Below are 11,583 nucleotides of genomic sequence, written 5' to 3'. Positions count from 1 at the left end.
TGCTGGACCACTTTCCAAGATGCATTAAGCATGGATTATTTTCATTGCTACTACCATTGTTCCGATGTTCTGTTTATTTCGACAAAATGGAGAAGGATAAAACTTCAGAAATCATTTATCTCAAAACCAATTTTCTTCCTCGTTTTTTTTTCGTTTTGGTCGCTTCCGGTTTGATTAGCTGCATCAGGTACACTAGCATCATTAGGTACGGATATGAAAAAGAATCACAGGAATCAAGTAGATTAATTATGAAAGCAGGACTTCTCAGTCTTGTGATTTGTACTTCATTTGGATATTTCTCATGTTGGTATTGTGACTATAATTTCATGGTGAGTCTCTTAAATCGATGAGTATAGCTCGATCGACTATTTTTAAGTAAGTTTTATTGATTGATAGAATTGCATTCATTTCAGGATGGTATGTATTATGTTTCCCTTCTCCATTTGGTGGCTACGGCTACTCTTCTACCCTTTCTTCTTGAATATTCATACATGTGCAAATTTACTCGGAACATTTATTGCGATCAGAATTTCATGTTGCTCACAGGAGTTCTCGCCGGCTGTGGACGAGCAGTTTATACAAACAATATCGTGAGGAGATTTTAAATAATCATACTTGTCAACCGGGCCGGCGCGTAACTCGCGTCAAACTCAATAATATGAGCTGAAAAATATACCAAAATGTAGATCTCGACGAGTTCTAGGTCCGTGACCTACTAGGGGCCGGATGGCTATTCGTTAATGTGCCGCGGGCCAGGGAAAAGTGCCAAAAAGCGCGAAAATGGCCAAAAAAGTCATTCTAGCTCGGCCCGCGGCATATTAACGAATAGACATCCGGCCCGTAGTAGGTCACGGACATAGAACTCGTCGAGATTAACATTTTGGTATATTTTTCAGCTCATATTATTGAGTTTGACGCGAGTTACGAGCCGGCCCGTGTCGGCCCGTGTCGGCCCGTTTCGGCCCGTTTCGGCCCGGTTGACAAGTATGGAAATAATATTTTTCGAACGCAGAAGAAAAATAACAAATTGAAACTACGCCGTTGTTTGACTTTTAACTCCTTTTTGCAGTCTTAAGTTCATTGCAGGCAGAGATGTATCATGGAGCCTATCTATATTTCATCGGGATGTTTGTGATTGACAGTTATTTCCTTTTTGGTAATCCAACCCAAGTGTTTTTCTTGCGAGGCCTCGTTGGAAAGTATGTGATTTGCCGAATCGGGCTCGAAGTTCGACAAGGTAATATAATGAAAATGATATCTGAATGTTTAAAAAAATGTTGTTTAGGCTATTTAAAATCACTTCTTAGCGGGGATAAAATGAACCTGGAACTCATTAAATCTCAAAGAGTTCTCAATGGAAAAGCCCGAAAACGTCTCAAGACTATCAAACTGTAAGTTCGAAACATATTCATTTACCTCAACTGTTGTCGCACGGCCGGCCGCGGCCCGCTGGTTTTAGGGCCGCTGAGGCCGCTGATTTACCAAAAGGGCTGAATTTTTGAAAATCGACTAATCTCCTGGTCCTCTACAAGGCCGTCTGAAGAAGCTAACATTTTCCATGGCTGCGAGCGCCGATATAACACTGCCCCAACGCCTTTTTGACAGCCTTTATTTACATACAGTAGCGAACATAAGTGAGACAGAAAGAGACGCTTGAAGAAACAAAAAATTATGTTTTAAAAAATAGCTATAGATCGTGCTAGAGCCCCAGAAGTCAAAAGTAATGCTCTCGGGAAAATCTCCGAAGAAACGTGATGAAGTAACTCATCAAAAATAGCTCAAGCTTAGATTTTCTGCTATTTTTCTGGAATAAGGTTCCAAGTCAGTTTAAAATGATTGAATCAGTTTAAACTGATTAAACTGAGTCCTTCAAATACACACAAGATTTGCATAAGAACCAAACCAAAACTACTTTTAATCTGAAAAATTTAGATACAATGTTGATTCCGTCAAAGAGAGATGAAAACTGGTTCACTCGGAAAAATTGCTTGCGATGGTATAATGATATCTAATAGTTACGTTTTATTTCTGAATGTGAACATAAAAGATTTGATTTTTTTCCGATTTGAAGCTGCTTTGTCTGAGGAACGACTAAAAGCTGCATTGACTAGGGAAGGTCACCGAGTCAGGGTGGAGATATGGGTCGTGACCTATATCATTGGAAAGCTGAGAAAACGCTGATTCCAAATATATGTTCAGTTTTTGCCCTCGAGGCCTGGTATTCGAGAAAAACGAGGTCAAAGTTTCGAGCCCTAACAAGTGTAAAATATCGGCAGCGTGTAAAATATCGGCAGCGTGCACAGGTAAACCGCTAAGTCCCAAAAGCGTGTTGTTGGCGGCTGAAAAAGCGCTAGCGGCTTAATAACGGCCCAATAATCGGTGAGCGACCGCCAAAGTCCCAATGGCGGCTTAATAACCGATGAGTGACAATGTTGCGGAACATTACAGAAGTTCTGTTAGAGATGGAATTTTGAAAAAATATTTTAGGAGGTGGGTCCTATTAGATAGATGATTCATTCTTTATTTCGTTTTTTTCATAAAAATGGATTTTATTTTTGGCGGCTTAAAAACGGCTTAATGGCGGCTGAACAGCCGCTGGCGGCTAAATCACTGGCCAGGAACGGGCTAATAACCGGTGAATGAACCGCTGACGGCTAAACGGCGGCTTAATAACCGGTGAACGACACTGTTCCGAGAAAGAGTTTAAGTTGGAATTTCAAGAAACTATCACACTGATGGATAAATTTTGAATCTAATTTCTTTACTTTTTTCTTCCTAGATTGTTCCCCAGTGACTAATTCATCATACAAATAAGGGGCTATAACTGTCAAACCTGTAATACAGGAGCACCTATTATGAAGAGTTTGAAGCAAGATACATATCTCGAATGGCATCTCAGTTACGAACTTTTTTTCAACTGATGAAATATTTCATTTGTATCAAGCTGTGTTTTGTCAGTTGGGAACTTTTTAGTATCTCTTCTTGGAACCAAGTTATGCTACGTTGAACTTGTACATCTGGATGCGTCTCTATCACAGAGTATACGGTAGTTCAAATTCATGTTCAAAGTTACTGAAATGTGTCTCTTTTCCAATTTTCGGTTTCATTCTATTTAAAACGTTTTGACGTTTACTAATTTTCTCCTTTTCAACATTTCTTCAACATTCAAGTTTCAATCCAAGCCGCCGCTTTCAGCGAGAAGTCGCAACGATACTCCGCTATTCCGGTGTTCGCAGTAAATCTTCACCTGCGCCGCTCGAATTATTTTTCAGTAAAAACGTTTATTTTTCTTCGACTTACATGTATTTCTTGATAATTTTTAGTTTGTAACATGTTGTTTAAGTAATTGATCAATCTTAATTACTATCCGTTTACTACCCGTTGAACAATTACTCCATTATTCGTTTCTAGGCTAATCGAGACAACTTGCGATGGCGTCGGACTTCTCAACGCAATATGGAGGATGTTTCCGCTGTCGGAAGACAGAAAAGGTTTGTTATCGCATGAATCTGATTATAATTCTATGTAGTTTAACTATTCTTTTACAGAATCTGACGTCTTAGTGCCTGAATAAAGCAACAGACGCCAGTCATGACTGCCAAAACGTTCTCGATGGGAAATTTAGAGACAACGACGACGTTTTTTCACATAAAATAAAGGTATTTTTGATTCTCTATAAAAGAAAATAAGCGTAGTTATTTAGGGCAAACCATCGTCAAGTGTGCTCACAATCGGGATCGAACGCCTGTCTCCCCCCAAAGGGCTTGTTACACTATTCAACGAAATTCAACAAGCTAAAGAAGAAATCTATGTGAGTAACTATCGGCCTTCGTGCAAATTTTACCTATTTTATTTCAGATTTGATGAACAATCTTCACCAAAAAAGGATTCTTTCGAACGAAAATCAAAACACCGATTACACAATTTTACACTTGGAACGAGGCAATGAGAAGCGAAAGGAAACAAGTCAAATGGAGTCAAAAGCAAAGATTATTTTAATTTTAATTTTTCTTCTTTTTTCCTTTTTAACTGTATTTTTGTTTTTTCTTATAATAAACAATAATTATTCAACCATGTGTTCCGAAATTACCGGGGAAAGGGGTCTATTGGGAAAGTGCGCCGGGTGAAAGTTGGCCCGGTGGCGGCTAAACGTTGGTCCGTCGGCGGCTCGCACCTTCAACCACCGTATGTTCGCCGTTGGGCAACTTGCGCGCCGCCGCCGGTCCGTTTTTGGGACTTACTAGGGAATGGGTCACACAATGGTTGGAGATACACAACATGATATATATCACCGGAAAGCTGACGATTCCCTGATTCCGAATCTATATTCAATTTTTGCAATGGCGCTCCCAGTTTTGAGAAATCCGGCTCCAAAGTTTGGGTAAATTTTAGTGCTAAAACTCGAGTGTCCAACCCGCGTGTTGTCCCAACATTTTCGGGGAATAGATAAACCAGCGGTCGAATGGTCGAGGGGGTTACAGGTGTGGTAGTAGGTGGATACTCTATGGTTCGATTCCTTGTCTTTTTTCTTCTTTTTTTATTTTTCGTAATCCTTGTTTTTGGTCATCACAATGTGTCAAAATGGGTTTTTGAAGCTTTTCCAGTCTATATTGACTTCCTACGACGTTTTAAGAAACATAATTTTTTTCAAGGAAATTGACTTTTCTGTGACCAAGTCCATGGTGAGAAGGCAGTCGGAACTTTTTTTTTCAAAAAACTTATCTTTAATAGTTAGAAAATTTTGTAGCAAACTATAAAAATGATTTTTCCGAAGTTTACATTTCTTGTTACTCTGGTAGATACTTTTTTGAAGCAACTATTCTGCTTCATATGTGGTGTTAAAAAAAAATTCAAAGTTAAAATCGTAGTCCAAAGATCTCTATCATGTAAACATGTTGGAATCTAATATCAAAACGGATTTTCTATAGTTTTTCTAACTATTAAAGATAAGTTTTTTGAAAAAAAAAGTTCCGACTGCCTTCTCACCATGGACTTGGTCACAGAAAAGTCAATTTCCTTGAAAAAAAATTATGTTTCTTAAAACGTCGTAGGAAGTCAATATAGACTGGAAAAGCTTCAAAAACCCATTTTGACACATTGTAATGACCAAAAACAAGGATTACGAAAAATAAAAAAAGAAGAAAAAAGACAAGGAATCGAACCATAGAGTATCCACCTACTACCACACCTGTAACCCCCTCGACCATTCGACCGCTGGTTTATCTATTCCCCGAAAATGTTGGGACAACACGCGGGTTGGACACTCGAGTTTTAGCACTAAAATTTACCCAAACTTTGGAGCCGGATTTCTCAAAACTGGGAGCGCCATTGCAAAAATTGAATATAGATTCGGAATCAGGGAATCGTCAGCTTTCCGGTGATATATATCATGTTGTGTATCTCCAACCATTGTGTGAGCCATTCCCTAGTTAGCGGTTTACCTGTGTGGTGTAGGTGGTAGCAGAGATGGTCAATGCACAACCACTTTTTGGTTCAATTCCGTCCGGTCACCAAGTGTTTTTTTTTGGTTTTTAAAACTGGTTTTTTTTCAAAATTCTGTTCAAATAGATAAAAAAGAGAAATTTCAAAAACCAAAAAAAAACACTTGGTGACCGGACGGAATTGAACCAAAAAGTGGTTGTGCATTGACCATCTCTGCTACCACCTACACCACACTGCCAATATTTTACATGCGTCGGTAAGGTAATCACTTGTTAAGGCTCGAAGCTTTGACCTCGTTTTTCTCGAATGCCAGGCCTCGAGGGCAAAAACTGAATATATATCTGGAATCAGCGTTTTCTCAGCTTTCCAATGATATAGGTCACGACCCATAACTCCACCCTGACTCGGTGACCTTCCCGGTGACCGACCTTAGTGAGTTTTACCCATATCGAGTAATACGACTTCTGAAGGTTTTCATATTTTACTTTTTTTTGTGTTCGAGCGACATTAACTTCAAACTTTCTTTCATCTCACTTTCAAAATAAAGTTATTTGTTTATTAATTACTTTGAAATGGTGTTCCAAAAAAGCAAGGAATGTTGGTTTCTCAGCCCAAAACTAGTACTGGTAGTTTCAACTTCTCGGTGAAGATAGTGAAGATTAATATTATCTGTCCTTTTCAGAAACAATAGTCAGACAACATAATATTCTTATGGATGTTCTCTTATATACTTTACGGAAATTTCAGAATTTTAGATACTGTTTCACGTATTGTATCAGTAACGAACTATATCCGTTATTAATCATTGTCATTATTTTTGAGAATTTATGTTTATTTGAGTTTTCTTTAGATTGATTGGTATGTAAGTTTTTGTTTCGCCAAGTATCTACAAAATGCGAAAAGATTTTTCGAGACGAGACATGAGTTTTTGTTCTTGAATTTTTTCACGAACAATCAATTTTTCAGCTAATTACATTCACGACTAAGGCAACAACTGCAATCGACTAAATCAATTCAGTGGATCTTGAAACAGACGTTGATGTTTTTCAGAACTTCTTCATAAAGTTCAAGGCTAATACCGTCTGCATTCCAGCCACTACGAATTGGATTGAAATTCATTTAATCGGCAAAACAAATCTTTACAGTGTGAAACATAAAACACACAATTTTTGATACCGATTCCGCCGAGTTTTGATAATTTTGTAGAGGATCACAGGGAATTTTTAAAAAATCCTAGAACAGCAACTTTTCGGTTTTAGTTTATCAAGATTATGGGATCTTCTGGCCACTGGGATGACTCAGAATTTGCTATAAGAACATTGTCATACAGAACCTTGTTATCCGTTGCCAATTCTTGAATTCTAATAACTTGCTATTTTCTGTTTGAACTGACACCAATTTTTGATTTTTTTTCATAACAATATTATACATTGCTCCACACCAATGCGTTTTAAATTACACATAAACAGTTCAACCAATTATCTTGTGTATCGTATGTTAGGAAACATGATTACATTGTGAAAAACTATACTGTTTAAATAAAAATTGTGTTTCTAGCTGGTTGTAATAAAAATACGAGATTTCCTCATAAATACAATGTTTAAATTGAAATCATGTCTCTTCTTCCTGTTCTTCGTTCTGAAATCCTTCTGAAAAGGCGAGATATCAGTGAAGCATGAGTATGTTTCTTCAGAAAATTTTATTGAGATTATGTACCCACATGGTATTGCACATTTGTGAAATTAGAGATGTTTTCAAACAAAATTCATTCTGAAAGTTGGGCAGCTGCACAATGTTTTCAAATGTGTTAGGGTCACTGAATTTTTTTTTCTGTTGCATTATTAATATGAGTGTTAGTGTGCTCCTCTAGCTGTGATTTTTCTAAAATGTTGCATTCTAAATGTTGCTTCTAATGAATATCGTCTTTATTATAGGTCTAGCTCCTTGGAAACTTCGGACATCCGTTTATCAATTTCCTATATTCCATTAATTAACTACGTGAACAACATCATAATTAGAGGATGCGGCCCTGCGGCTTGTTTTCAGACATCAAATCGAACTATTTCGCTAGTTCATTAGTCATTTGATATATTTGCTGCTTTTGGAACAGTTCTATCGTCTTTTATGTAGCTTGTGTTATTGTTTACATTTGAAATTGAATATTGCAGGACGTGACCCCATTGAATCAGTGAGGAGCGCATATCTAGTGTAAAAATACCGTTTCATACAGGCGATACAAGAGTAAGGTTAGAGTTTGAAAATATTGGATTAAAACAACAGTGATAATTATTTTATGCTCAGCTCCTTTATCTTTAATCGTTCTCGGATTTGGTAGAGACTCAATGAAACGTTGTAAAAAAGCATGTACCACTAAATTTTTGTCCATTTGTTTCGAATGTGTAAACTCCAATTACATTCCTTCTCAATAGTAAATTGGTACTTTCTCTTTTTTAGGACACTTTCTTTCAAATTGATGAAAGAAAACTGAGAATTTCTAGGATGTAGAAACAATTGGGAAGTCAGTAAACAGGCTTTATTAGGAAACGCTCATAGAAGAACGGAAACAAGAGAAAAAAGAAACAGCTGATAAGAGTTATCAGAATCAAAATCCAGAGAATCCAAAGTGTTTTCGTGTAATTCTCGTAGTCTACAGTTTAATTTTCAAATGACTTTGCAAAATTTGAATAATCTTTTATTTTAGGAACATATTTCCCCATTGTGAAATACCTACTTTTTCAAGTAAAACTTTTTCAGGGCTCGGTCCCTTCTTTAAGAAGGTTCTTGCCGAATTATGTATTGACAGTGGATAAAAATAATATTCATACCTAAAAACATGAATATGGGTTACCTGAAACAGTCAATTATCGTATCACAAAAACTGTAGCAGTACTCCTCAAAGAACAAGTACTGGTAAAAAATGTATTTTTCATCTTGCTTCTGAAACAGAAAAATTAACAAAACAATGTCAATTGCGCCGTCCACAGTTTTTGCACCTACAACGTAGTTTTTGAACTAATGCTCAACGACCATCTTATATATACAACATTTTTTTCCACGAAAAACAAGTTCATTGTCTGTAACGGGAAACGACGCGAGAAGGCAAATCCACTTCACTTTTATTATTTTTGTGAATTGGCTTTCCTTTCAGTGGATTTTGCTTTGGAATTGGGATACGATTTGAAGTGGATATCCTAAATCCTGATTCTTAGAACTGGAAAACATCTGAAAATTGTCAGTTTCAATGACTCTATGAGAAACTTTTTTCTGATGTCATATTCATTCGTATGTCGATTATTTCTCAAATCAACGTCACAATCAGTCTCCCACAAGAATAGAATCCTCAGGAAATGATAACAATCGTCACGTGAGTCTAGTCTAGAACAGAGACGTGAACAATAGGGAAAAAGAGATGAGACATATGTATGAGTTTACGCTTGACTACCTGTTTTTTTTGTTATTTCGTGGGTAAACTTCCCTTGATTACTGATCATCGGTTTTCAAATTTTTTTGAGTGTGCATAATATTTTTGAGTATGAACTTTTGCTGGATTGAACACGTACTGAAATACTATTTTGAATGTTTTTTGGGAACCGTACCTTTTTAAAAAGTGTTTTTTTTCCAGTTTCAAAAAAAGCTGAAAGATTCATACTGATTTCAGTTGTAATTACTTCGTTTTATGTATCAATGTAATTTTCTAAGCTCGCTTGATTTCTACTCTATGAAATTCAAGATCGGAACTCACAAGGAATAACTAAAAAAAACTTTTTGTTTCACCGAATCTATTGCATCTTTGTGGAGCGTATTTCTGGGGCATTCATAATGTTTCTAACATTTCAAAAATGATTATATCCCTTCCTCGAAACATTAAAAAACATTAGGAAATATGTTTCGTTTATTCATGTAATGTTCCTATCGAAAGACAAATTCACCCCCTTTGTGATACCGTAAAAACTGTAATAGAAGCGCCCCTTTATTTGAGGCGCCCCTCTAATAGAGGCGCACTTTAAAAAGCAGTTTGAATAATAGTGGCGCACTCTCTAATAGAGGCGCTCCCTTACTACGTTTCGAATATTTTTTCTGGTTTTCAGTCATTCTTTTTCAAAGTTCGTGAAATAACACAACTAAAACCCAACTTTTTCGTTCAAAGTACTGCAAATTTGGGGATTTTCGTGTAATTTTGTCCGAGAAAATGTTAGTTTGGTTGAAAATTGATAACTTTAAAGTTGAAAAATAGGCGAACGAACAGGTTGAAAAATAGAGGCGCACCCTCTATTAGAAGCGCCCCTGTAATAGAGGCGCATCTGCAAAAGGGGGTTGAAAAAAAGAGGCGCATGCGCTTCTAAATATTACAGTTTTTCCGGTAATTACAGATCCAGCAATGACTGCCCAACATCAAGCACTAGAATACTGACTGAAACTGTAATGTAGATCATTGAAGTGAAAATAAAAACGTTATTTTACTTATAAACGGAAAAAGTTGCGACGACAATTCGGCATTTTAGTTCAATACATCTACTGAAACCTCATTATCCAGAAGCACAGATAAAGATGCTACCAGGTCTCCAATTAGCTCAACAAACACACTTTCCTATTGATTACAATTTTGAAACAGTGATTTTTTTCAAAAACTATTTCCCAGATCTTTCCGTAATAAATATCTCCCGAATGATTGAATTCTGTTGATTTTTTGAGATTTCATGAATTCTCATCAAAAAAATATTCACGGATTCTGAAAAAACTCTTTGGAGACTGAAAAAATTATTTGGAATTATAATTTTGTATTGAAACCCAAAAATAAAAACCTTCTGTTACACAACTTCATGATAGCTTTCTATGAACTATCCTATTCATTAGGTCCGATTTGAGTAGAAAAAGTTGATCTTTCAAAAAACCAAAGCTCAACAACTTTTTCATTATATTTTTCTCTCCAGTCGAATACAAACTACTGAAGTCAGAATAGACTACTTTATTACCTTTCTTTCCAAAAACTGATCGTCTATTCTGTCTCCAATTGATATATTACATAACTAAAATCGAATTTCCGTTGGAGATATGTCTCCCATATCACAAGTTCTCTCTTACTTGAGTTCTCTGATATTTTATGATTAGAAAAATAATAATGAAGTCACGTAGAACAGAAAGAGGTGCTTGGTGGCTGGAGGGAGGATAGGTCGTTCTGATTGATTCTCTATTTTTCTTTGTTTTGTCTAGAAATAATTACGCTATGTTTTTTGGACTATTCTCTAGATTTTCTACCGTTGTTAGGAAATTATGCATATTTTGTGCGATGTTTTTAAAATAAACATGTCCAATTGCAAAGATTGAGAAAGCACCCTATTTGTCACAAGTTTAAAACATAATTATTTTTTTCAAGTGGAGCAATTAGGATACCGTAAATACTGTATTATAACGGCATGTCGTTATATTTTTCAACTGGTTCCCAGAGAAATTTTGTGCTTTCAGAAACTCATTAAAATTAAACGGAAAAACATTTTTGGACGTTCTATTTGTTAATTTAGAAGTTACTAAGCACGTTGCTTCTAATCAAAACCAAGAAAGACCACCGGGATAATCATATTCATGAATTTTTAGCATAGGCGGGGTGCCGTTATAATACAGGTGCCGTTCTATTACAGGTGCCGTTATAATACAGTAATTATGGTAATTTTTTAAATTGTTTCAACGTAGAAGTCTTTCCTAGCAGATTCCTAACAGCTATGCTTCTTAGTTCGTCAGAAATTCGCCTGTCTTTTTGTCATTTTCTTCATTTTTACTATTTGATGGAGTGAAAACAATAGAACAATAAAGCGATTTCTTACACGAATTCCGAAGAAAAATTACTGTTATTATGTGGTTTTAAAACAACTGAATTTTGAGTAACGGCTACTGGAATCTCACTGGAATGTCAGATATATCTATTATTAAAAGCAGTCAAAACTGAAAAACTTCATACTCCACTAATACTAAGGTTTTCCAGATTTAAGAAAAATATAGTAGTGTGTCGAGTCCAGACTTTTTATAGGTATCCTCAGAAACAAGAATCACCGTAGTAAAAACTGTATTGTAACGGCACCTACTTCAAGCTCAAAATTCATCACTAGTATTCTCCTGAACAATTTCGATGGTTCTTATTAAAATTAG

The 11,583-nt window shown here is 36.1% G+C and overlaps 1 protein-coding gene across 1 annotated transcript; it reads left to right on the top strand.

Annotated features, from left to right (window-relative positions):
- Positions 1-248: 248 nt before the first annotated feature.
- On the top strand, positions 249-1,395 carry GCK72_013271 (uncharacterized protein; the record flags this gene model as incomplete). Its single annotated transcript, XM_003101207.2, has 4 exons — positions 249-329; positions 414-590; positions 1,087-1,237; positions 1,286-1,395. 4 exons carry the CDS (start codon positions 249-251, stop codon positions 1,393-1,395), a joined length of 519 nt encoding a protein of 172 aa, XP_003101255.2.
- Positions 1,396-11,583: the final 10,188 nt, after the last annotated feature.

Source organism: Caenorhabditis remanei, chromosome IV (genome assembly GCF_010183535.1).
Source record: "Caenorhabditis remanei strain PX506 chromosome IV, whole genome shotgun sequence".
NCBI classification, from domain to species: Eukaryota; Metazoa; Nematoda; class Chromadorea; order Rhabditida; family Rhabditidae; genus Caenorhabditis; species Caenorhabditis remanei.
Note: the sequence above shows the minus strand (reverse complement) of the source record. Positions and strands in the feature narration are given on the sequence as shown.